The 26,091-nt window shown below is 42.4% G+C and overlaps 1 protein-coding gene across 2 annotated transcripts; it reads left to right on the plus strand.

Moving 5' to 3' along the window:
* The first annotated feature begins 1,158 nt into the window (after positions 1 to 1,158).
* Positions 1,159 to 25,663, plus strand: SLC45A2 (solute carrier family 45 member 2). Of its 2 annotated transcripts, XM_004583638.2 has the most exons (7): positions 1,159 to 1,570; positions 3,542 to 3,718; positions 12,096 to 12,421; positions 19,027 to 19,170; positions 19,937 to 20,060; positions 22,571 to 22,782; positions 25,351 to 25,663. In XM_004583638.2, exons 1-7 carry the CDS (start codon positions 1,186 to 1,188, stop codon positions 25,576 to 25,578), a joined length of 1,596 nt encoding a protein of 531 aa, XP_004583695.2. In that variant the 5' UTR covers positions 1,159 to 1,185; the 3' UTR covers positions 25,579 to 25,663. The 2 variants fall into 2 exon arrangements, with proteins under 2 accessions (XP_004583695.2, XP_012782020.2); XM_012926566.2 differs by lacking the exons at positions 12,096 to 12,421; positions 22,571 to 22,782; positions 25,351 to 25,663 and having other exon boundaries at positions 19,937 to 19,962.
* Positions 25,664 to 26,091: the final 428 nt, after the last annotated feature.

The raw sequence follows: 26,091 nt of genomic DNA on the forward strand, positions 1-26,091 counted from the left end.
GAACATCCTAAGCCTCATTAATTCTCCCCTTCTGTAGTGTCTCCATAATTGTTATCCATGGCACCCTATGCAGCGCACATAGTTTACTCACTTCATGTTCTTTCAGCAAATGTTTATTGATGAACTACAGTGCCAGCTGTTATATTAGACATTAGAGGTAAATTAATGAGCAAAACAGACCTCACCTGCCCTTAAGGAGATCAAAGACTGACACAGGATACAGCACAAACACAGACCTGCCAGCTATAACACTACAGGATGTGCAAGGAAAGTATCAGGGTGTCAGGAGACAGCTCATGATTTAAAGGAAGGGTGAGCCTTTGCACCATTTGAAGTCTTGTTTGTTTTTTGCTTTATTTTTAAAATTTTCATTTGAAAGGTAGAGCAGCACACACCCAAACATACACACATATACATGAACATTCATATGAGAGAGATATGATCGGAGGACTTTTCCATCCTCTTACTTACTTTTACAAATACTTGCAGCGGCCAGGTCTAGGCCAGGCTGAATCTGGGAGCCTGGAACTCCGCCTGAGTCTTTACAGGTGAGAAGGGCCCAAACACCTGAGCCATCATTTGCTGCCTCCCAAGCACATAAGCAGGAAGCTGGATTGGAAGCAAATATGGGATTTGAACCCAGGCACTCTGATAGGAAATGCAGGGATCTCAATGGCTGATTTACCCACTGTGCTACAGCTCTTACGCCCTAAGTCTGGTTTTTGACTACATATATGTATAAGCTTATATAGTCTGATACAGAATATCTAAAGGCAGACAAAAGTATATTTGTAAAAGAATACTGACCCATTTATATTTTGATTTACATTCTGTATTTGTTATCTCTAAGCCATGTAAGGGGGAGGGAGAGAGAGAAAGAGAAAAAGAGAAAGCGGGAGAAACAGGGCAAAGGAAGATAGTGTAAGAGAAGCATTCAGACATTCTAAGGAGCCAGAGGGCTCCCAGCAGCTAATCTCCGTCATGCTTTCTACCCCAGCACCTCCCCACCCGTCCTTTCATCGTGACTTGTGATCTGAAAGGCATGAAAGAATTTGAGCCCCTCCCCCAGCCTGACCATCTCTGTTGGCTGCTCAGCCTGGCTCCATGTCAAGCCATTTGGAGCACAGAGCTGGGGAGCGTGAGGGAAGTCCTGGGCGCCCAGCAGGTTTCCTTGTCTCATCGACCATGGGCAGCGACAGTGGGCAAACAGACACCCACACCTATCACTCTCTAGCTGCAGATGGGCCCTTCGGCTCTGTGGAGCCTTCTAAAAGGCCCACAGGCAGACTGATCATGCACAGCATGGCTATGTTCGGCCGGGAGTTTTGCTATGCGGTGGAGGCGGCTTATGTGACCCCAGTCCTGCTCAGCGTGGGCCTGCCCAAGAATCTGTACAGCACCGTCTGGCTCCTCAGCCCTGTCCTCGGATTCCTGCTGCAGCCAGTGGTTGGATCGGCCAGCGACCACTGCAGGTCCAGCTGGGGCCGCCGCAGACCCTACATCCTGGCTCTGAGCATCATGATGCTGTTAGGCATGGCCCTGTACCTCAATGGGGATGCAGTCATATCAGGTACGTGGACTGCATGAGGTGGGCGGGTGGAGATGAATGTCCTCTTGTACCCCTTTTAGGAGGACATGGTTAATTTCTACTTAGTGACATTTTGTAGAAATTGATTAGAATCAGTGATCTCTCTTAGGACACAGTGAACTTCCTCCCACCTCTGAGTGACGGGTTCTGTGGCCTTTGAAAACAAAGTAATAGAATGCATTGCCTTTTATTGTGGTGAAGATTTTAAAATAAGGTCACATTTGTACGTATTTTAACAAATCAGTGTTATGTGTTTATCAGTTGAGTTTCCCTTTGAGCGCATTATTCCCTACTTAGTACTTTATCCAATTGGCCGTCTGCCAACTGGCCTCATAAGTAATTCTAGTAAATCACCTTTATGTAGAAATGAATATTGATTCTGCCCATAACTTTGTGTAGAATGTTTTAATGTGTATAGAGCATCAGTCTGTCAGCTCAAGGAGACATTTTGGCATTGTAAATTCTGGACAAAAATAAACCTGGTGGTAGGCCCTATTCTAGCCACTAATCAGCCATCAATTAATCAGTAGTTGGCAGAGGAACAACATAAAGGTAGCATTGAGAAGGATTGTTAAAAATAGCACACATTTTTAGGCTGTTAACTCGCAAGCTGGATGGTTGTGAACCAGCCAGATCAGGTACCATTTGTATATATTTGAAAGAATGCAAAAATGAGTACTTCTAGGATATTTCTGGAATAATGAACAAAAAACTATTAAGAATCGCTGGCTCTAGTGAAACCTAAAGCATTGGAAGTGAGAAGTGAAGAGTAGGCTTATGTTTTTGAAAAAAAAAAAAAGTATTCAGTGGTGACTCTTCCAAATGTCTGCTTCTGGGCCAGGCTGAAATCAGGAGAAGGAAGCTCAGTCTGACTCTCCCTGTGGGTGACATGTGACCTGTTGCCTCCCAAGGTCTGCACTAGGAGGAAGCTGGAGTGAGGAGCAAGAGGCAGTAGCAAAGCCACGGACTCCAGTGAGAATATGGTCATCTACACTGGTGCCTTAATGACTAGACCACTCCTATGCTTATTTTTATACAGCAACTTTTTTTCAGCATGGGCATGCATTGCATTTCATTCTGAAGAAAATTAATGCATGGTAAAGGAGTCCACAATGTATGTTCAATGGGGGAAGACTGAATAAGTCACAGTCTATCCATAGAATGAAGTTAAAAATGGTAAGGGAACTCTTCCCTAACTAAAATGAAAAGCACAAGATGGCTGAGGACAGATGAGCAGGTGCACACTCTGTGACCTCGTTCTCCAGTACTGCTGAAATGTGTGGCCTCTGAGCTCCAACAAGGACGTCAAGCATCATGTGGGATGATCGGAGATGCGAATTGTCAGGTTCCCCCACCCTGGACCTCTTGAATCAGAACTTTGGGAAAGTTACAACATGGTGCTTAAGTGGTGGGTAAACACACTCAAGTTTGCACAGCACTGCATTTGAGGACAGTGATACACCTCCATGTGTGTGTTGATGTTCATTAACAAAGGTTGGAAAAGAGTGCCACGGCTGGGCCTGGGATATGAACCATTTCCCTGTGCCTTTATTTATCACTGTGATTGTTTATGATAAGTATGCCTACATTTTTATTTAAAGACGAATGATTCACTACCAGAAACTTCACCACTTAAAAACATGCAATTCAATGCTTTTTAGTATATTCATCAATTTCCAGAACATTTTCATCAACCCAGAAAGCAACTCCTTAGCAGTTGCTCTCATCTTCTTTTCCTTCCCTCCAATGAACCAGACATAGGAAATCATTGATTTATTATGCATCTCTGTTCACCTTTCCTGGGCATTCACTGATAATAATGAAGCTATTTTTATTTAGGAAACAAAGCAAAATGAAAGCAAAGGGAAATGAGCTGACAGGAAGCTTAGATGGAAATAAAAAATGTGGATCATTCTAAAGACTTTTGGAGACAGATATGTTTTTCTCTCTTAGCTTTGGTTGCTAATCCAAGGAGGAAACTGGTTGGGGCCATAACAATCACCATGATAGGTGTGGTTCTCTTCGATTTTGCTGCTGACTTCATCGATGGACCCATCAAAGCCTACTTATTTGATGTCTGCTCCCATCAGGACAAAGAGAGGGGCCTCCACTATCATGCCCTCTTCACAGGTACGGGGTGCTCCAGGGAGTCTCTCCTTCAGCTCTGCAGACAGGGAGACGCTCTCTGGGTCATCTGACATCTCTGAACAGGAATTGTTTCAATGAATGGACTCATTGATGGGATGTTCCCATGATGTGGAGTCTACTTCCACATGCCTTTCTCTAAACAAAGTCAGCTTGTGACTGGGGTTAAAGAGTTTTAGCAAAGGAAGTTTATGCAAGAGCTTTCTTAAGAACTCTTTGTAGATATGTTTGCAAGTGAAATAAAAGAAACTAAAAGAAACTTTGTATACTTGCGTTTTAGAACAGTGGAGCATAAGGTAGAAGCTTACTGAAAATGCAGATTCCTGGGCCCCTCTTCCAGTTCTCCTGATTCAGATGATCTGGGGTTCAGCCTAGAAATTTGTATTTTCTTTAATAAGCAGTTCATATGATTTTGTGGCAAGGATCTTAAGAATCACATTTACAAACAGAAACAAACCAAGTAAATAAAAAATGTCAGGTCTGTGATTTCTTGGGTATACAACAAGTGGGTAGTTCTCTGTGTCCTGGCTTGAAATAGTACATGCCAAATGAACAAGTGTGTTTTGGGATTCTTTGGATTACTAGGTACTGCTGTCAGCCTTTCTTTTGGTTGCTGTTGGGTCAATCACTTAGAACAGTTCTACTTAGGGCACTAGTTGGTACTGTGCGAGGATGCGTGTTACATGACATCAGGATCCTGGCCCAGAGAAGATTGTGACATCTAGGAGAGGGACTTTGTTAGCCCCCACTTTATTAGATTGTCTTCATAGCACAACTAGTGTATTATTCATTTTATGTTTTGCTGTGTTCTGTCTCCTTCTGTGACCAGAAAAGGAAAAATATCACTTTTGTTTAAGATTTATATCTGTGGAGTAATGAGTAGTGTCTGCACACATATTTTGGGGTGACTGGGTCTAAATTTCTGTCTCTCATGCAAGAAGGAATTTGAGGGTGAAATATAAATGAAGGTCAGCAGATACAAGATTTATTCACATGCAAAGAGAAAATACACAGTCAACAAGGAATGTGAGCATGCTGAAGAGAAATCTGTACTCAACAGGGTTTGGGTTATCAGTGGATCCTACTTATCAGTGGATCCTATCTAGAGGCACAAGGAGCAGTGTCTCGGGTAGCGTTTAATTGAATATAAAGGGCAGAGTTTCAGAAGGGACTTGCATTGCATTCTTTGTTGGAAATGGAAGTATAATGGTGTCAGATGCATGATGGGAATGAATGTCATCAATTATAATTCTATTATAGTAGCATTGTAATGAGCCAAAGGTCATCATGAGGACACAAGCAGAAGCCAATTGGAGATTTTTGCTGATATCAGCTCTCAGTGGTGGTGTAATGGAGGCTGAGGCTTTCTGTGGCACTGACAGAGGTAGAGACGGGTCAGTGTATGTGGCTCTGCAGCACAGTGGAGGCCACAGGGAAGACTATCTCACCTCCTCCTACCTACCTCCCTGCCCATGTCATGTGGGAGACATTGGGTCATTGCTGTTTGAGCAAACATGTGAATGGTGAATTTTTACTGATTTGAGAGACTCAGAAAAAGAGAATCAGTGACACAGACAGAGGAGAGAGCTCCCTTCATACATGAAGTAACTGGCCCGTTGCATAGACTGGTTGTCCTAGTTTCAGATTTTGTTTACCTAGTTTATTCTCCTAATCCCAAAGTTTATTCTGTTTCATCATATTGGCTGAAATTAAAGCAACGTCATGGAGACTTTTTGGCTTTGGAACCTGACACATGGAAAGTTACTGCTCAAAAGATGTTAGGCATGTGGCCATGGCTTCCCAGCTTACCAATGTAAATAAAGTATGCTTTGCTGCTGCTAATATTAGAAGTAAAGAACCCTATTATTCCAATGCCAACACATGGTAGATTTCTGCTAGTTTAAGGCATACATTCATTTTGAGATTTTCTGCTGCTACTGGTACTTGTGTGGAGCCACCAGACACACAAGTTTGGTATTTCCCTGGCTCAGGCTCTTACTGTGTCATGTCTGAACCACAATACTTACCCATTAACCATTTTTTTCCAATCTCTAATTCCTTCTCACTCCAGTTAAACCAATAGACAGTTTCTAGATTCCCGTTTTCACCAACTGTAATAAGGACTTAATGACATGTATACAGTGGCTCCCCATTTACTTCCTGAATAAGCAACTGATTTCCAGATAGAATTCAAGCTCCAACTCTTCCAATCTGTTTACATCTTCCTTGCCAAACTTTCTTTTCTATTACTCTATCCCCACTTTTTGGGTTCGAACCAATTTCCCAATATGTCCCCAGGGGCAGAGGGCAGGTCTGCTTTATTCACTTCACGCATCATTTCTCCACATTGCCTGGCAGAGCACAAGTACCCAAAATTAATACTGATGGACAAATGAAGAAACCTTAAATTTCTTCTGCAAGTTCTGGGTCTTGGAAAACCGCTGTCCCCTTTTCTGCTATGGAGATCAAGATTGCTTGGAAACATTCACTTCTAGGAAGTGGACCTCTTACTAGCTCCCAGATTGTATATCTACTGAATTTCTAACTTCGTTAGGGACTTGGTCCAAAAAAGAATCGAGCACAAAGATTTATTGAGTGACTGAACATCAAGATATGAGCGATGTTTGTAACTCTGGCAGGAACAGACAGTCAAGACAGCAGTTCACATACACATCCTGAACTTTACCTCCCCTTGGCACTTGTATGTCCTTCTTGGACTGACCTTGCCTGGAGAGGTTAGAAATGCAAGACCAAGTGCCAGCATGGTTGGTTTCTCGTGGAAGTTCTCACACAGCATGCTCACACTGCCTTTCCCCTGCACATCCGTGGATTCTTCCTTCTGTCACAGCAACACCAATCGTATTATATCAGGGCTTCATTCAGCCTTAGTGACTTCCTTGGAAGTCCTACCCACAGGAAGCAACAGCTTGGCCCAAGTACAGAAGTCAGTATGCTTGGAAGCACACGATTCTGTGGCCTTGAACTGTTGCTCAACTGCAGACCCTCACCTGCAGGCCTTGACCTGGTCTCAGACCTTTACCCACTGGTGGACTGTTGCCTTCAGAGTCTGACCTTTGTCTCTGACACCAGCAGCCTGTGAACTCAAAGTCTGCCCTGCTCTTTCTTATCAAGCATGTTGTTATTATTATTAACTAATTACTATTATTTTTTTTACAAGCTACCTGTAGCACCTTCCACTTGCTGCTGGCCCCTTCTTTATCTGTTATTTGGATTACACTCAAGCAATTTATTGCTTAGGGAAAGGTTTGGGTGTAACAAATCAAAATCCCCCAGTAGCTTAAACACACAGGTTCATTTTTCTTATGCAAATAAAGCCTGATACCTGCTGCTAACTAGATGGTGTCCTGGTGTTAGAGGTGCTGCTTCTTGGATAGTTTCTGATCAGCAGCCAGATGTCAGAAATATTGAATTTATGTTTACTTGATTGCTTGAGGAAGAGGGCAAAGGGATAATGTAATAAGTAAGGGAAGGTAATTTCATGTCTTTTTTTAGAAAAAAAAATTAATGCTTCAAAAATGTATGTTTTCACGTTATTTGAGAGAGAAGCAAATTTCTTTCAGTTCACTCCCCACTTGCCTGCAACTGCCAAATCTGAGCCAGGCCAAACTTTGGAGCCAGGATCTCCATCTACACGGGTTAATCCATTGTGCCACAAGTCACCCACGCTTTTTCAAATGTTATTCATGTCTTTCTTGCTTTTTCTGTCTCTTTCCCTTTTTCTCTCCCTCACTTGCCTGCTCCTCTTATAAAGTGTGACTAGTTGAATTCTGATGAATTAAATGTAAATGTAAGACATTACTGTATTTTCCTTGTTCTAAATGGAAGCCAGTTAAAAAAACAAAGTGAAAATGAAGAGCAGTGCATTATTACGACACATTATTGTGTGACACACCTTATGAATTTACATAAACTTGGCAAACAGATGACTGTAGCATTCCACTTGAAACAAGTATTCTCTGGCAAAAGGTTATTTGGTGTCATTGACTATTTTGATTTTTTGTTAATAGCAATGTTATTCATCCAAGGAATCCAATCATTCCTGTAAATTGAAATTCTTTTTATTTATTTCAGAGTTGTAGACATGGACTAGTAATTTCAAATGCCTCACAGATAAGTGTCAAAGAGTTCACTCCCAAGATATTTCCTAGTGTGTTTTTGATATTATGTTTAAAAGAGTCTACTGGCTCTCAGGAAAAAATTTTATTCTTCCAGCTTCTGTCTTTCACGTGCCAAACTAAATTTATTAATTTTTTTGAGTGCTAGAGAGAAAAACGGTGAGGCAGATATTTAGAAAGAGCTCCCGTCTTCTTGTTCACTCTCAGATACTTGCGACAGCTAGGTTGGGACAGTGTCAAAGTCAGAAGCTAGAAACTCAATCCAGGTCTCCCACGTGGGTGGCAGGAAGCCAGCTGGTTGAATCATTACTAAAGTCTTCCATTAGCAGCATGCTTAAGTCAGGAGGTAAAAACCAGAACTTGAAACTGTGTACTTTGTTGTAAAATGCGAGTCCCTTAACCTTTGGGATAAATGCCTACTCCTCTGTCTCTTCTGTTTAAAAGTAACTGTACCCTTCTTCCAACCCTGGCATAGGCAGGGTATGTCTGGTGGCTCCACCCATGTTTTCTTAGCACGCAGGAAAAAGCTACACTTTTCTGTGTATTTGGACTGAGTTGTTGCTCAAATTGTAGCTTAAGTTGTGAAATGCAGCATCTGTCTGCTAAAGCCATTGATTCTCCATAGGCTCACTATGTTCTTGGTTTGAAAACACAGCCTAGGGCTGTGAGGAATCAGCCGGCTGGCCCACTGGTGGGCCCTGCTTTGCAAAGACCTGTTATCTAATGCTGCAGCAGCTGTTGCTGGGATGCTCTAGCTTAGGGCTTGCCCGAGAGCCTGGTGGTTGGTTTCAAGGGCCTGAAAGAGAATGATCCTGGCAGCAGAGATAAATGCAGTCTGGATGTAGATGGGGAAGGTGGTAAAACGATTAGCCTTTGTCTCAGCCAAAATGAGGAGACTTTGCTTAGAGACTATCTTTGAGACTATCTTAGAGACTATCTTTCTTAGCTTAAGCTAAGAAAGCAAAGCAATGAATTTCTATACTTCTCTACTGAAAGTATAAAATAAAGCTACGTCTCCTCCTAGTGTTCTAATATTCTGTAAGAATAATTTCCTCTGTGGCCCACAATGGCTCCCAGGTATATCCTGTTGTGCTATTGTAATTTGTAGCCACATATCATAGTAACCTTGGGAGTTAAAAAAATTTTTTTTGCGTGTTTTCCTCTGTCCATAATAGAAGAGAATGTAGACAATTCTGTTAGTTACCTATAGCCTATGGATCAGTGTCCAAGATCCCATGGCTAAAAAGCACACAGGCATGGTTCCCAATCCCTCTGTCCACACAATCTCCCTTTCACTGCACGCTGCAGCTCAGGGCTTACCTAGCTTAGTCTTCAAATGTCCTTCCACTTCAAATGTCTTTCCACCATTTTTGAATTCACTAAATCCAAGAATTTTGGGGTAGAAGGAAGTATTGAACTCTAATAAATTTAATTAAATATTTAGAGGACTCCTACCATATTTGTTAACAGCCAGCCCCTTTTTCATACCATTAACTGAGCACCAGTACTCTGTGGAGCTCTAGTGTGGTCACTGAGTACCCAGTTCATTGTTGGAGCTCGTTTATTGCAGGTTTTGGAAGGAGCTCTTCACATTTATTTATTTGCTTCTCACGCTTGAAATTGTCACGGGTTAGGACACAGTGTTTTTATGTTTATACCTTCTGAAGCTGACAGCGTCCTCTTCACAGATTTAGTCCTCAGTAAATACTTATGGAAATAGAGTAAACCAGTAGAGACAATGGAGTTGAGAAAGCGTTCCATCACAAACCTCAGTCATTCAAATCAATATCTATCATAAATCTTTCTTCATATTTATAACCATGCACTTCTACACATAAAATTAATATTACATTGTACCTGGAGGATTTATTTAACTTGCCAGTTCTTTCAGATGGGCAGGGAATGTGGGGGTTTTCCCTGTTACCTTGGTGGAGATGCTTGGATATTTGAAGGATAGAAATGTAAGTGATAGGGCCCGGCGGTGTGGCCTAGCGGCTAAAGTCCTCGCCTTGAAAGCCCCGGGATCCCATATGGGCACCGGTTCTAATCCCAGCAGCTCCACTTCCCACCCAGCTCCCTGCTTGTGGCCTGGGAAAGCAGTTGAGGACAGCCCAAAAGCTTTGGGACACTGCACCCGCGTGGGAGACCCGGAAGAGGTTCCTGGTTCCCGGCTTCAGATCGGCGCGCACCGGCCCGTTGCGGCTCACTTGGGGAGTGAAACATCGGATGGAAGATCTTCCTCTCTGTCTCTGCTCCTCTCTGTATATCCGGCTTTCCAATAATAATAAAAAATCTTTAAAAAAAAAAAAGAAATGTAAGTGATAAGAGGGTTGAATGGCAAAATGGTAACTATCAATCTGTTTACAAATGATAAGTAATTTCAAAAAACGGAAATGTACGTTTGTCCTAATGTTAGGTCAGGAATTCTTAACAAGAGATTTCTTTTAAACCTCTCCCATTTCCTAAGAATATTTGGAAATGTTCGAAGGCATTCTTGGTTGTCATAATGGGCATGAAGAAGAGAGGAAACCCACAGATTGTTCTGGTTGATTCCTTGGCTTGGCAATGACCTCTGACACCCTCCGTATTTCTACAATCATGTGAAAAGAGAGTCAGTGTGTGCTGATCACTGCATGTGCTGCACGTCTCAGCTTGACCATCTGTGTCAGAACAGAGTGTGGCTGTGTGAGGCATCCCCTTCCTCTCAGGTCCTGGCATTGCATGTGCGGACAAATATTCCCATCACCCATAACTAGACCACACATTCCTTTGTGACAGAGAACATACTTCTTACTTCGTTGTATTCCACTGGACATGGAAAAACTTCCCATAATTTTTTCTTAAAACACTTCATTCAGAACATAATGACAATGCTTATCTTTTGGAATCCAATGATAGGATAGTTGGTCATCTATAAATAGTTTTTATGTTAAATTGCCTCTAAAGTCAGCATAATTGTCCATTCTTACATAATTCTGGATAAAGTAGGACTCATGGTGTTTGTCACTCAGGTGTATGTCCATGGAATCAAGTTTATATTAACTTAGGATCAGGGACAGAAATTTTTATATTCTGTTTTCTTCCTTAATTCTCTGGTAAATGAAGATGATGTCTTTACTTGAGTCATAGAATGGAGACTTCACTTATAAGAAAAAACAAGACAGAAAACATAAGCTGATCTGTGCTGTTAGGTAGCCCGAGATAGGGAGGGCATGTTGGAGGCTGATCAAGGTTTTTGTCTGAAGCAACAGCCTTGAGTACACTTTTGACATCTGCAGAGGGTATGTGTGGTGTACAACTCCTTCATGTCCTCCCTCCCCTCCCATCCTGCGTGTCATCCCTTCTTTAGTCTGGTGTTCCCAGAAGTCACTGTTGCCTGTAATAGAAGTAATAGCAGAGCAACACTTAGCCTTTGGTGCTGAACAGTGTGATGCCTTGCCCAAAGCCACATCACCAATAGTGGAATTTCAGATATTAGATCAGTAGGCTGGGATCCACTTGGAGGAATCCTGTCTCAGTGAGCCTCCGGGGACACTGTGTGAAAGCCTAAGCAGGTGAAGCAAGTGTCACAAAAAACTTCAGGCTGGAATCCTATGGGATGCTAGCGTGGCTTTTGAGAGCTTCATATTGTAACTCTTACAATCTTTTTGTAGCTATCCATTGCAAGGAAGTACCTTCAACTCCTACTAAAGGGAAGAGGATAATTTTCAAGGCTATTTGATCTTAACAAGTTCGCTTCCATCATCCTAAGACACTTATCAACAGATAAATATTCTTATTTCAGCTAAATATTGTTTTTCTTTGAGACTGTTTCAGATCGGAAGTTCAGTTCAAAAGCACTGTGGACAGTACAGGTTGGAAAGGCTGACAGATATCTGAAGAATGAAAAAAAAAATATATATATATATATATGAAGATGACAACATATACTCAACACAAAGCTAGCACTACTCTGAGCACTTGCTACTTTCAGATCTTATTAGATGGTTCCTCCTTTATTACTATCACCACTTTACCGGTTGGGAGCCCAGGGTGATAGCCAGTGGGTGCTGGAGCCAGGACTTGAACCCATGTTGCCGGGCTGCAGGTGTCTCGGCCTCTTGGTCTTACACAGGCTGCCTCTGCTGTGCTCAGGGGTCTTCCCACTGCAGGGGAGGGCCTGGGTTTAAGGAAATAGAAAGATGGTTTTCCCAGCATTCTAATACAGCTCTTTTTTTTCATTCTAGGTTTTGGAGGTGCCCTGGGTTACCTTTTGGGTGCCATGGACTGGGCCCATCTGGAACTGGGAAGAGTGCTGGGCACAGAATTCCAGGTTATGTTCTTCTTTTCTGCGTTGGTGCTCATTTTTTGTTTTATTATTCATCTATGTAGTATCCCCGAAACCCCACTTAGAGATGTTACCGAAGCTCTGTCCCCTCAGCCATCCCTGCAGGGTCCTCTGCTGTCATCAGAAGGACTTTATGAGTATGGCTCTATCGAGAAAGTTAAAAATGGCTGCAGAAACCCAGAGCTGTCTGTTCAGGGACAGAAAAACAAAAACACTGCTTCACAGGTAAGTAGACATATTCTTTGTTCTTGGGAAAAACATTTTTGTTTGTGTTCATTCTTCTTTCTTAATCTTTGTTTTGTTTATTTGTTTGATGTGAAGAGTTTTGTAAAGTCTAATTGAATCCTCAAATCCCCAGCAGCTGTTATCCCTTAGAATTAAAATTCTGGACTTCAAAGACAAATGTATGCATTATCCTCTAGTCCTTGTGTTTCTTACTCTTTTTAAAGCATCAAACCAGAAAGCCATTTCTGACAGGTTAGACCTTTAAGAGTAGCCTAGAACCATTTTTGAGCCAGAACAAATATTTTTCAAGGCTAAGATTATAAACTATTGATTTGTTCTTCCACATAGCAGCATATCCAGGTTAATGGTTGAGTTGGAGATGTTGAACTTACGTATTGAGAGTTAATTGGATATTCTTTGTATTACATTTTTTGTGACTATGTAGTGAGTTTATTAGATTAAACTGTTGAAGAAGAACCCACTAAATGGCAGACAAATGGGGCCACATTCTGAGGAAGAAGAGGCTAGCATTATGCTAACCAATACAGGAGTTATTAAGCTGCTGAGGCTTTTTAAATAATAACTAATTCAACTAAAACAAAACTAGAACTTTGGTCCCTTTAGAGTTCGAATGCCCCATAGCTCGAGGGGGCTGATAACTGCTGTAGAGAACAGTATGAATACGGGACTTTTCCATCGTTAAAGAACCAGAATCCACATGGGATCCCAGTGCATGCAAGGCAAGGACTTTAGCCACTAGGCTATCATGCTGGGCCCAGAATTCTTTCTTAAGAAAGTTTTGTGGTCCAGCACAGTAGTTCAGTTGGCTAACCCTCCACCTTGAAGTACCAGGATCCCTCGTGGGTGCTGATTCATGTCCCAGCGCTCTGCTTTCCATCCACTTCCGTGCTTATTGCTTAGGAACGCACTGGAGGATGGCACAAAGCCCTGGGACCCTGTAACCATGCAGGAAACCCAGAAGAAACTTCTGGCTCCTGGCTTCAGATGGACTCAGTTCTGCTTGTTGCAACCACTTGGAGAGTGAACCAGCAAATAGAAGATCTTTCTGTCTGTCTCTCCTCTCTGTACATCTACTTTTCCAATAAAAATAAACCAATCTTTAAATAACAGTTTTAATCATACGAAAATTTGCAAAGCAGTAGGGGGAGTCCCTGTCTACCCTTTAGCAGCTTCCTTCACATGTTAACAGCTTTCTGAACTGTGCATTTGCCAAAACTAAGAAATCAATGTTGGTACAAACTATTAAATTGTAGACTTTCTTGGATATCCCCAATTTTTCCATTAATGTTCTTTTTCTGTTTTAGGACCCAATCTAGGGAAACCACTTTGTGTTTCACTAACTGGCTTTAAAAATAGGGAAGCTGTGCTTTTTATTAATGGTATTTCAAGGAAATGTTTTTGCTACTTAGTAGAGAACCTCCTGTATATTTACACATTATTGTACAAACAGCAAACATTAAATCTTAGTTATTATTAGTAGTTTTATCAAGGTGAAGAATTCCTCCACTTTTGTTTGAGCTATTTATGTCCATAGTATTTAGTTTTGTAAAATTAATGCCAAAGTAAACTTCAACATTGCTTGTGTTTGAATTGATAAAATGCTTCTTTATGTGGGATGTAATCACTGTGTAGTCATAATGGCCTGGAAGTTCAATTTCTTCAGGTGCCATCCTCCCTCCCACCAGGGACCCCCATCTTAGGATGAATGAACCATTTTCCACAGAAGTAGGCGAAGAGAAACTAAAACATCACTGCCATGAAGCCTTCACTTGATCACAGAGCAAACAGAGAAACCAGGAGCGGTTAGATCATCTGAGACCTGCACTCAGCTCCCTTGCCCTGCACCAGGCGGCGTGGGGCAACAGCACCTGCACCCCTGCCTCTCTTGCATTAATGAGTCAGAATTCTGGGACAACTCCTTAGACCAGAAAATCCTCAGGCAGCTCTTCCTGGCAGCTGGGACATTGAGAAACAGGTGTGCGTAGAAGCCCGGTGATCATTAAACGATGTGTGTGTGTGTGTGTGTGTGTGTGTGAAGATCTGAGGAACAGATCAGGCACAACATCCATATGCACAAGATTATCTACATTTTTGGAAAAACTACTCGCATATGGAGAAAAAAGTTAAAACAATGTGGTAAAAAGGCTTGTTGAAGTTATTTTCTCTGAATGTCAAACAGATTTAATTTTCTTTTAAAAAACTGAAGTATAACAAACATTTCTATAATAGATATACAAAATAAAGGAAAATCAAGGAAACAGTGAAAATAAAGAACAAGGAAGGTTGTGATTTACGGAATAAGACATCAGGGATCTTTAGTAGAGAGATGGCCATTATATCAATTGAGTATCTGGTTCCAAGAGTGCCCTTTGGGAAGACTGGAAGTCTCCCTCAAGAAGCCGTTCAGCGTGGGTTAGCTCACCCTTTCAGACTATTGGGAGTATTAGAGAAAATCAACAGTGGGGAAAGCTTTTTGAAAGCATTAATCTGTCCCTATTAGTAAGAAAATAAATTCATCAAATGCTATACAGATAATTTTCACAGGACAAGTGTTAAGGGATATAAAACTTAAAAATTCAAGTGATTGCTCTACTGTACACATGATGACTACAGTTACTAATAGTGTGCTGTATGCTTGATATCTGCCAGGAGTCCATTTTAAGCATGGTTGCCACAATGCAGTGATACGTATTTGACATAATATGTTTATTGCTTTCATTATCCATTTCAAAATGCATATATGTCTCAAAATTTTATTTTGTACATCCCAAAGATATACAGTAAAAAATAAGAAAAACATCAATAAGCTTTCTAGTATGTGCCACCTACATAGCACTATAGACTAAGTGGTTCGGTACTTGATTTAAAGAAAAAAACCAAAAATTAAAAACAGCAACGTATTGTAGGCTCACAGTCATTGAACGCTGCAGTGGTGAGAGGTCTCCAGCTGAGGCCTGGGCATCATGTCAGGGCCGGCACCAAGGCTGCCATTGTTTGTCAAGGTTATTTCCTTCCAAAGGGAAAATGACTGTGCGCTTTGAGAGCTGAGATTTTTCTTTTTCATGGTAGACATTTTCAAATTCCAAGTGGATCTATCAAATCCACCTCCAGTCCTCCCTCCTTGCCTCAATTGCTCTCTTCAAATTTGAAGTGTCCGTTTGAGTGCGCATTTGTGAGCTTTCTTCTCCTTGGGGCCCCAGTGTCTTTTTTTTCCGCTCATAAATCCATCCACATCCCTTCTGCTGCTGATGGTGGTACAAAGTTTATGCAACAAAACAACTCCCAGGGGGCTCAGCGTCAATGAAAAGGCCGTGCCAAAACAATTGATGAGTCAGGAACGTGGTGCCAGCTGGATTTCCTTCTGAATTAGAATAACCAATAGAACTTTGAATATTCACATCACCAGCTTTTACAGAAATACTAGGCACAATTTGAAATTGCCTATTTATTTTTGGAAGAAAAGAACAATTAGGCCACAATGAAGGCAGGTTGAAATTATGTATAAGGAAGAGGCATAAATTAATATTTCACTGAAGCTGAATATTTGCTCACCAGAGTAACTTTCTCAGTTCTGCAGTTTGGGGAAGAGGGAGGAAAATGAAGAAAAATCACTGAGTCTGGGCTATGGAAACCAGGCTGGTGCTGCATAGGCTCTGGCTTTAGCTGCTTTTATTCTGCAGTTGAGGCAAAAGACGTAATTCTTAGCCACATTTGTAGTCTGTATTTTGACAGATAGCGTTTTCTACTTACATAAAACTTATTTTTTCTTTCATCAAGGGAATGTGTATACTTTTTAATAGGGATAAAGTGTACAAAATCAGTATAGTTTTGGTCAGTGGCTTCAATACTGTAAGACTGATCATTTTATATGACAAAACAAAAATGGGTAAATATAATCTTCCACAAGAAACACAAAGAATCATTTTACAAAGCTGGACTACAACACCCTTGGGTTCACGTGGAAGACAGGGCTGGAAACAGAACTGACCCAGCAGTTGAAACCACCAGCATGTGCATAAGCTGATGGGGCGACGGACTGTGCCGGACCCTGTACTGGCAAACACACACAAGAATCAGGTCTGGGATCACCTCAGATGAAGTTTCTTTGGAGATCCCTCCAACTGAACTGCTGATCTCAGAACTCCAACCATGAAGAAAGTATGTCAGCCAGTGGATTCTGAAGAGATTTCATCGCGCTTGGAACGGCGAGATTGGCAGCAATTCAGAACTGTTGAACAATCAAAACTGCTTGAGCAGGACCCTCGGAGTGTGCCTCACATTGGGGACCTGGGATGGGAGGGAGGCTGGATGGGGCTTTTCCCTTTGTTTCTCCTCTGACCCCAGATACAGGGGGGGAATGATTATATTAGTGTGGAAGCAATATTACCCACTTTCCTGTAGCCCTTGACCCTTTGTACCCTAATCAACTAAGTAAGATTATTAAAAATAAATAAATAAATAAAAGTGCCCATGCAGTTTTTTCATAATATTCATTTGCATAAATTTTTTGAAAACTTCTTTGTGTGTGGGTTTTTAGTATAGTATATGCGAATTGTGTTGTGATGTTTGCATACAGTGTGGGTGTGTGGTGTGTATAATGTGTATAGTGTGTGGTACGTGTGTTATGTGTATTTGCTGGCTGTGGCACATGTGCATAGTATGTGTTAAGTGTGCAATGTATGTCTCTGTGTGTCATGTATGCTTGGACTCTGTTCTCATTTTGACTCAACATAGGGTAGACTCACATGTGTCACTGGCAGGATCTGGGGTAATAACCCAGCAACAGGCTCTCGGCCAGCAGCAGGCAGCTGAGGGGTCTTCTCCACTAGTTTTCTCTTGCTGCATGAAATATTATCACAAACTTGGTAGCTTGAATCAGTTCTCATCTGCTACCTTACAGTTCTGTAGATCAGACATCTGAGTAGGCTTCATGAACCTCTCTGCTCACAGTCTGACAACGTGAAAGTCAGCAGGTTGGACGATGCTGTACTTTCATGTGAAAGTCTCACAGGAAGGAATATTTTCTCGGAGATCCCTGCAGTTGTGGGCAGAATCCAGTTCCTGGTGATGGTAGCACTGAGGCCCTTTTTTCTTGCTGGCCGTTGGCGTGCTGCTCTCATCCCCTGAAGCCTCCTCTCCGGTCCTTTCCCTGGGCTACCTTCCTACCAGAAATCTTTGTGCTTTAGGGTGGGGAAAACTGTGATTCAATTAGGATCACCCATCTAATTTCCCTTTTAATTAGCTTAGAATTAACTGATCAGGGCCTGGCACAATGGTTCAATGACTAAATCCTCACTTGGCAAGCGCTGGGATCACAAATGAGCATTGGTTCATGTCCTGGCTGTTTTGCTTCCCATCCAGCTCCCTGCTTGTGGCCTGGGAGGGTGACAAAGGATGACCCAATGCTTTGGGACCCTGTGCCCATGTGGGAGACCTGTGGGAAGTTCCTGGCTCCCAACTTTGGATTGGCTCAGCTGGTCATGCGGCTATTTGGGGAGTGAGCCAGCAAATGGAGGATCAGTCTGTCTCTCCTCCGTAAATCTGATCTGCCTTTTCAATAAAAAAAAATAAATCTTTTTAAAAAGAAGAATTAACTGATTGGTAACCTTAATTATATCTGTAATAATTTTTTTCATATAAAAATACAATCATGGAGCTAATATTAGGGGACAGAGATCATAAAAGGCATTGTGGACTTGTCTTACCATCTTTAGAAATGCAAAGATTATCATATAAATGCTGGCTTATATATGCGTCTTTTAAAAATATATATTGATTTTTTAATTGGAAAGGTAGATTTACAGAGAGAAGGAGAGACCAAAAGAAAGATCTTCCATCCACTGAATGGCTGCAGTGGCCAGAGCTGAGCTGAACTGAAGCCAGGAGCCAGGAGCTTCTTCCTGGTCTTCCACTTGGGTACAGGGTCCTAAGGATTTGGGCCATCTTCCCCTGCTTTTCCAGGCCACGATCAGGGGGGGATCTGTATGGGAAGTGGAGCAGCTGGGACATGAACTGGCACCAATATGGAATTCCAGCATTTACAAGTTGAGGATTAACTAATTAAGTCATTGTACCAGCCCCTACATATTAGCCATTAAAATATATTTATTTTTATTTGAAAATAGAGAAGCAGAGAGACAGAGTGAGAGAGAGAGAGCACTCCCAACCATTGGCTCCTCAACACCCACAATGGCTAGGACTAAGGGCTAAAGCCAGGATTCAGAAAGACAATCCAGTCTGTCATGTGAGTGGCAGGAATTCTGTCCCGATTACTTGAACTGTCATTTCTGCTGCCCACATTGATAAGAAACTGGAGTCTGGAGTCAGGATCCATAGCTGGGCTTTGAACCCAGGAATGTAGATGTGGGACAGGTGAATCTTTTCTTTAAGAAAAATTATTTACAACATTTGTTGCAATACATTTTTGAATGGCTCATCCTTCTCTCTCCGCTTTGTTCTTCCTCATTTTGCCTCCTACCATTTCCCCCATATCATCACAAAAGTAGTTACTTAGTATCACATACAACTTTAACTTGCTGTGCTCACTCTGATCAAAAGTCACACTGTTTCATGTTTTATTTCAGACTCAAAGGGCAATGACCATGAAGTCACTCCTGAGGGCTTTGGTGACCATGCCTGCCCACTATCGCTATCTTTGTATCAGCCACCTCATTGGATGGACAGCCTTCCTGTCCAACATGCTCTTCTTCACAGACTTCATGGGCCAGGTAATGAGCTTGTGTGTGTTCCTTCTTTGACTCATGGGGCCATCCACAATCAGAAATTGTCAGGCTGCTTCTGGGCTGGACTTTAGGATGAGCACAGTGGGAATGTAGGAAGTAACACCATCAAGGAGTTGGTCAGATTCTAGAAGGAAGCTGCTCTACTCTAAAGAACCAGAGGGCACTGTAGGGCCTATTAGTACTCAACAAAATACAACAGGGGAAGTCGGTGCTAACTGACTATAAAAGCAGTATAGTATTCACCTTGAATGGTGGCTAGGAGTTAGAGAGATTCATGACAAGTCTTCAAATATTTAGTGGAAAATGTATGAAAATTTTTTTTGCAGTAAGATAAACTTATCTTTTAATTTCATTTTTTTTCATGAACCATTTGAATGGAGAAAGAAAACATTCCAAGCATTGGTAGGAATTCATGTATAGAGATGAGCTGGAGCCTGGTAGTGTCCTGGGGAATGAGGGGCTGTGTCAGTCAGGCAAGGCTACATGGAAGTGTATCCAAGACCTAGAGGAATTCTGTTTCAGCATGGCAGAGTAGACTTCAGACTTCCAAGGAGCTAGAATGTCTAAGTTTAAGGAGTTGTCTTAGCATGGAGGTGTGATAGGATGAACGGGGTGAACTGATTGTGCCACAATGAGCTCTGTGCCCTGGGAGTGGCTCCTTGGGCAGGTGCACATTACTCCCCACAGTGCCCGAGGAGGGGTCCCTGCCACATGCTGTCTATAGCTCAACAGCCCCATCCCTGTCTTTCAGATTGTGTTCCAAGGGGATCCCTATAGCCCGCACAACTCCACAGAATTTCTCACCTACGAAAGAGGGGTTGAGATTGGATGTTGGGGCCTGTGCATCAACTCCGTATCTTCCTCACTTTATTCTTGTAAGTCTTGCTCCCCAAAGAGGGTCTTCTAAAAAATGCTTACCTAGACAAACTTAAATTTTAAGTGTCTGTACTTATTTTCTGCTCTTCAAAACGCCACATTCATAATGAATATATGGAGATTGGAAAACTTGAGAAAAGACCACAAAAGTATGCTTTTATATAGTGAATACTACATGCCGATTTCTTTTGTATTTGGCATCAGCAGGTTGTTGATCCATGGTTCTTTGGAAAACAGAAGGACCCTTTTATATATATATGTGTGTATATATAATATTTGTATATTTACATATATATGTAAATATATATGTAGTTTTTAAGCTGGTGAGGTATTGGGATGGGCAAGGGATCTACTGGGGCAAGACCATGGGAGACACTCAGATGCACCCATCAGAATCAGTAGTTGATAAAGTCAACATGTAGAATGATCTGAGCACAGATGCCAGGAGTGGTAACCGAGAACGCTTCCATCTGCTGGTTCACTCCTCAAATGCCCTCAACAACCAGGACCAAAGCAGACTAATGCCATGAGCCAAGTACTGCAAGTGTGTCTCCCACTTGGGTGGCAAGAAACCCATCATCTTTCATTTCGTAAGTGCTTTAGGAGGGAACTGAATGGAAAGCCTAGAGTAGCTGGAACTCAAACCAGGCTCCCTGACACATGGGCTCTGTCTTAGCTTGCATTTCTTAACAAATCTTTTACTTCTGTTTAGAATGTATGAACTAAGAAAATCCCAGGAGGGGAATTTCAAATACTTAGAAACAGAGTATTAGCACAAAATGGTCTAACCAATTATCTAAATTCCCCTGTGATCCTAAAGACTAGAAGGGACTATTTACTACTATCCTCATCTTGTAGGAAAAACACTTTTCTCCACATGTAACGAGGTAAAATTGGTCTCCGTCCAAGCCTAAAGAGAGGCACTGTGTGAGGATATGACTGTCACAGGATATCAGACCCATGGACAGGCAAGACTGACCCTGAAATTCAGTGATTTCCCTTCGTGAATAAAGCCCTCTTTTTCAGCCTGTCAGTCTTTGTTCAGACATCGCTTGTGTTTCCAAATATCTTTTGCTTTCTTTGTCTTTCCCCCACTAGCCTACACACTTGCATAAAAGCATTTACCCAGTGAAGAGTGAAGCTGCCTTTCAGATGCTGAGACACCTTGGATTGCATTTGCTGCACAGATATAAGCATCACACAAACAGAAAGTGACCTAGCATTATACCGTTTTCACTCTCAATTTTAACAGTGACCCTCCAGGTGTGGTTGAATTTAATAGAGGATACAAGGTTGTCCCTTTGTCACTTTTAGAGCCTTGTGTTTATATCTGCTAGCGACAGTGTGTTGCTTCAGAATTGATTCAAGTGTGACACATGTTAAGTTTCTTATCTGTGCAACACTAAACCCAAAAATTATTTGACTATATATAGAAAGTCTCCTTCTTGAATAGGTACACTTGCATTTACCTCTGGTTTGGGTAGTCCAGTAGAACAGTATAGGGGAGAATTAAGATGTGAGAAGATTAAAAAACAAACATATACATTCTTTAGGGATTTTTTTGCTATCACTATAGAAAACATTACAAATCTTTTAAGCAAAATCTTTAGCTTTAAAATAATTAGCCTTACTCTTATGTCTTGATGAGCATGCCAGGGGTACTTGTTGAGATAAGAACCCAGTTAAACCTAATCTGACTTCAACCAAGCCTGTAGTTGCTGAAATAACACCAACCACACTAACTAAACATCTTTTACGTGTTTGACATTGGGATGGATAATTTCTCTGACATTTCATTCTTATTCAACCCTGACACCAACCCCAGAGGAGAGTTTTATTGTTCACATTTTTGAGATGATGCCATGGTGAGAGGTTAAGGTACTTGTCCGTCAACAGTAGATAGGCACCATGTGCCGTGAAGGCCACTTCCCAGCCAGGGAAAGGCTGGCAAATGAGGGAGAGCATCTACAGATAACAGTGTATCCATTACTTCTCTTTTGAGTGAGAGGTGGGTGCTAAGATATTGTGAACAACTTGGATCATTCTGCAAAATCTGCCAACTGTGGTTTTTGTTTGCTCTAACATGATGTTAAGCAATTGGGCCAAAGTGTTTGGTCCTGTCAGACCTCTCTGTTGAGAATGTCCCACACTTTTCTGCCATGCCTTGCAGCCCCAGAGTCTGGCAGTCAAGGTGAGACTCCCCCACCCCATTCCTTCTTTCACATCCTTTTGCAGTTCTGCTCCCTGCTAAACCCAACCCGCCCTCCATTGTGGAAAAGAAAATCAGCCTAGCAAGGCAATTTCAAGCTGCCCTTTCTTGCAAGGGATTTGAAACTGATTTCCAAGCCAGCTGTTTTTAACTGCAGATGAAGAGGTTCTTTTGTTCCTAACTCACTATCAAAGGAAGTCTCCTAAAAGGAAGTGAATCTTCAGAAGAAAGGGTTGTCTGATATTGCTGAGTGCTTTGAGGTGCTGTCAGCTGTAACGTCTTCCTCTCTTCTCCCCACAGACTTTCAGAAGGCCTTGGTATCCTACATCGGATTAAAGGGTCTTTACTTCATGGGGTATTTTCTCTTTGGCCTGGGAACAGGATTCATTGGACTCTTCCCGAATGTCTACTCTACCCTGGTCCTGTGTGCCTTGTTTGGCGTCATGTCCAGCACGCTGTACACTGTGCCGTTTAACCTCATTGCTGAATATCACCGTGAGGAGGAGGAAGAGGTGGGTCACCATCGTCAAATCTCTGTTATGGGTTACCTTGAACCTTGCCTTCAGGCTGGAGTGGGGGATGTAATGAGAAAGTTCAGAACAGAGCTGGAAAATGATGGTCCTTGAATGAGCAGCACTGAGCTGGGCAGCCAGCCGTAACTAGTTCTGATGTAGGCATGAGCACCAGCTTTGCTGTCTCCTTGCAGTGGCACCCTGTATGTCTGAGAAGCTGTGGGATAAACAGCATCACTCACAGTTATCCAGTTAGGAACTGGGGAACGTGGTAAAGCCGAGTCCCGAGCACCACCACACAGAGACGCAAAGGATGGTTCTTCTTCATCCACCCCACGCGTCTCACAGTGCACCTGCAGCATTACTGCATGCCTACTGTGGAGAACTAAACTTCCTCCTGCAGAGTGGAATCTCTGGGCAATAGGGATCATAAGCAGTATTGTTTGAGGGGGAGTCCAGGCTTTAGTAAATATGCAGGGAGGGAAGTTGGTGCCATTTGTGGTCATTCCACCTGACCACGCAGCCCCCAAGGGGATGTGTCCCACTTAAACCTAGGAAGTTGGACTAGAGAGCAGTTTGCTGTGCAATCCTTGAAAGAACAAGAAATTGAACAATTCTGCTCTAAAATTAATACCTCTTATCAAATGTACAACTTTCTCTGATTCTTTACTGTGGGGGCAGAAAAAAATAAATATATAACTTTGAGTTTAATCCATCTCAGCTTGAAATTGCAAAAACACTGAACACATGTCCATGTGACTATAATTCCCATCTCCCTTCCCATCGTTTGATTTGGCAAACACAGCAGGGCAGAGCTATAATGGGAGATAAATCCTTTCAAACAGGAATGTAGGCTGTCTTCCACCGCAGGCCATGTTGCAGTTCCCCACAAGGATTTGGCTGTTAAGGAGGGAGTTACTGCAAAGAGCTGTCCTTCCCAATAGAGATTTCCACGTCAGGAAGGCAGAAACGCGAGAATGTTGGACTCAGAGAAGCATGGATTTAATTTCTGCCTCCTTCACTTCAAAATGATGTGACACTGAGGAAGTTACTAATTTATTAAATAACACTTATAAAAAGCTCCTTTTAATTGTTGTAAATATTAAGAAGTACCATTTTGTTTGAAAGAGGAACACACGTGTGTGCATATATGTACACACAAATTCACATCTTCTATTCGCTGACTCACTCAAATAATTCCTCAGCAGCGCGGGCTGGGCGGGACAAAGGCCAGGAGCCTGGAATTCAGTCTAAGTCTTCCACGTGGGTGGCAGAGACACAAGTACTTCACCTGTTGCTAGATGCCTTTCATGACCTACATTAGCAGGAAACCACATTGGAAGCAAAACTAGAATATTCACTAGGCAGTAGGCTATGGGATGCAAGTGTCCACGTCGTAACATGTCCCAAGGGTTCAGTTCTAGGTTAGCTATTATTCCCATGGTTCAGCCATCTCAAGGATGTATGAAAGTATATCCTGAAGTGGCTGCTTCCATCAGACCCCAGCCCTGATCTGTTACACTCTTTTGTTTAGCTTTCAGGTTTTTTTTAAAAAAACACATTTATTTTTATTGTAAAGGCAGATTTATGGAGAGAAGGAGAGACAGAAAGATCTTCCATCTGCTGATTCACTCCCCAAATGACCACAGTGGCCGGAGCTGAGCTGTTCTGAAGCCAGGAGCCTCTTTGAGGTCTCCCATGCAGGTGCACAGTCCTAAGGCTTTGGGCCATCCTCTGCTGCATTCCCAGGCCATAGGCAGGGAGTTGATGGGACGTGGAGCAGCCGGAATACAAACTGGCACTCACATGGGATGCTGGTGCTCACTGATTGAGGATTAGCCAATTGAACATTGCATCAGCCCCCTAGCTTTCATGTTTTTAAGTGAAAATCAAACAAATATAATCTATTTAAAATAATAACATGCATTTCAGTACAATGCTTCCCCCCCTTACCACTAAGGGAAATTCTTCTTCAAACTCAAAGACTCAAGTTTCTTTGCCAGCCATATGGGAATAATAAAATTCACCTTATAGGATTGTTGAACATTAAACAAGATAGTATATATAATGTCCTTAACAAAGGGCCTATCCTGCATTTGACAAAGACTGAAAAACAGTGCTTATTGTTAGTTGTTATTATTATCGCATGGGTAATGATAGTGTGTGCATCTAGGGAGTTGATAAGGGTGAGATCAAGTGATGTTTGTGGAAGAAGTTTGCACAGGCTTAGTACAGCCAAGGGCCTGCTGAGCAGATGCAGCCTGTCAGCTGTTTTTGTGCTGTGCAGGAGATAGGAATTTCCTTTTACATTTTTTAAGTGATTGCAAAACAGAAAAGTCAAAAGGAGGACAATATTTAGTGCCATGTGAAAATGACGTGAGATAGATCAAATGCCAGTGACCCTAAAATGCTATTGGAGCTCCATTTGGTTACCTATGATAGCTGTTTCTGTGCTGCAGCATTGTGGAGTAGTTAGAAGGACCCACAAAGCTCTTCACAGTTTGCCAACCTCTGCCCTAAGCGACAGCTCCTTGAAGACCAACTGCTGTTCCTGTGCTTCCCTTGCAGAGGCAGCAGCTGGCCCCCGGAGGGGACCTGGACAGCAGCGGGCGAGGGAAGGGCGTGGACTGTGCCGCCCTCACCTGCATGGTGCAGCTGGCTCAGATCCTGGTCGGAGGCGGCCTGGGCTTTCTGGTCAACACGGCGGGCAGCGTCGTAGTTGTGGTGATCACGGCGTCTGCGGTGGCATTGATCGGCTGTTGCTTTGTGGCTGTCTTTGTTAGATATGTGAATTAGGTCAATAAAGAGACACTGATCCTAACCTCAGACAGGTGACACGCACAGCAGAACATCTGTCTTTGCTGAAGTTTTGTGCCCTTGGGGTCTGCTTGTTGTGAGTTCAACTGTGGTAATCGACACCTAGACCGGCCAGTTCCCTGCACATCTGTCCCTGTATTTTGGGCTGTGCCTCCATGCCCTGATGGCAGTGGGGATGTGTGGGTGGTGGCAGCAACAAGCACCCTCCTTCCTGCCTCTCAGTGTGCCACTGGGAGAGACGGGGTGAAATTCTAGAAGCAAACTAATTGCACATGACCTCATTTGTGCCAGATGCTTGGGTCTGTTTTTATTGAATGATTTTTTTGTTGTTGGGAGTCCTGTTTCATCAAATATCCAAATACTGTGCTGATGATTTTGTGGGATTACTTTATTCATATTTAATTTACTGATCATTAATTACTATTAATTTATGATGTTCCTGGCAAATCTGCCCAACTCTCTCAAGCTGGAGGATTTGCCACTTTCTGGCGG

The sequence above is a fragment of the Ochotona princeps genome, chromosome 23, assembly GCF_030435755.1.
Source record: "Ochotona princeps isolate mOchPri1 chromosome 23, mOchPri1.hap1, whole genome shotgun sequence".
NCBI lineage: Eukaryota > Metazoa > Chordata > Mammalia > Lagomorpha > Ochotonidae > Ochotona > Ochotona princeps.

What these genes read in the sequence shown, in the direction of transcription:
- SLC45A2 (XM_004583638.2), top strand. Translation starts at nt 1,186, where the DNA reads ATGGGCAGCGACAGTGGGCAAACAGACACCCACACCTATCACTCTCTA. An exon ending in ACAAAAACACTGCTTCACAG is followed by an intron (nt 12,422 to 19,026) that starts GTAAGTAGACAT and finishes GTTTTATTTCAG; the next exon opens with ACTCAAAGGGCAATGACCAT. An exon ending in ACCGTGAGGAGGAGGAAGAG is followed by an intron (nt 22,783 to 25,350) that starts GTGGGTCACCAT and finishes CTTCCCTTGCAG; the next exon opens with AGGCAGCAGCTGGCCCCCGG.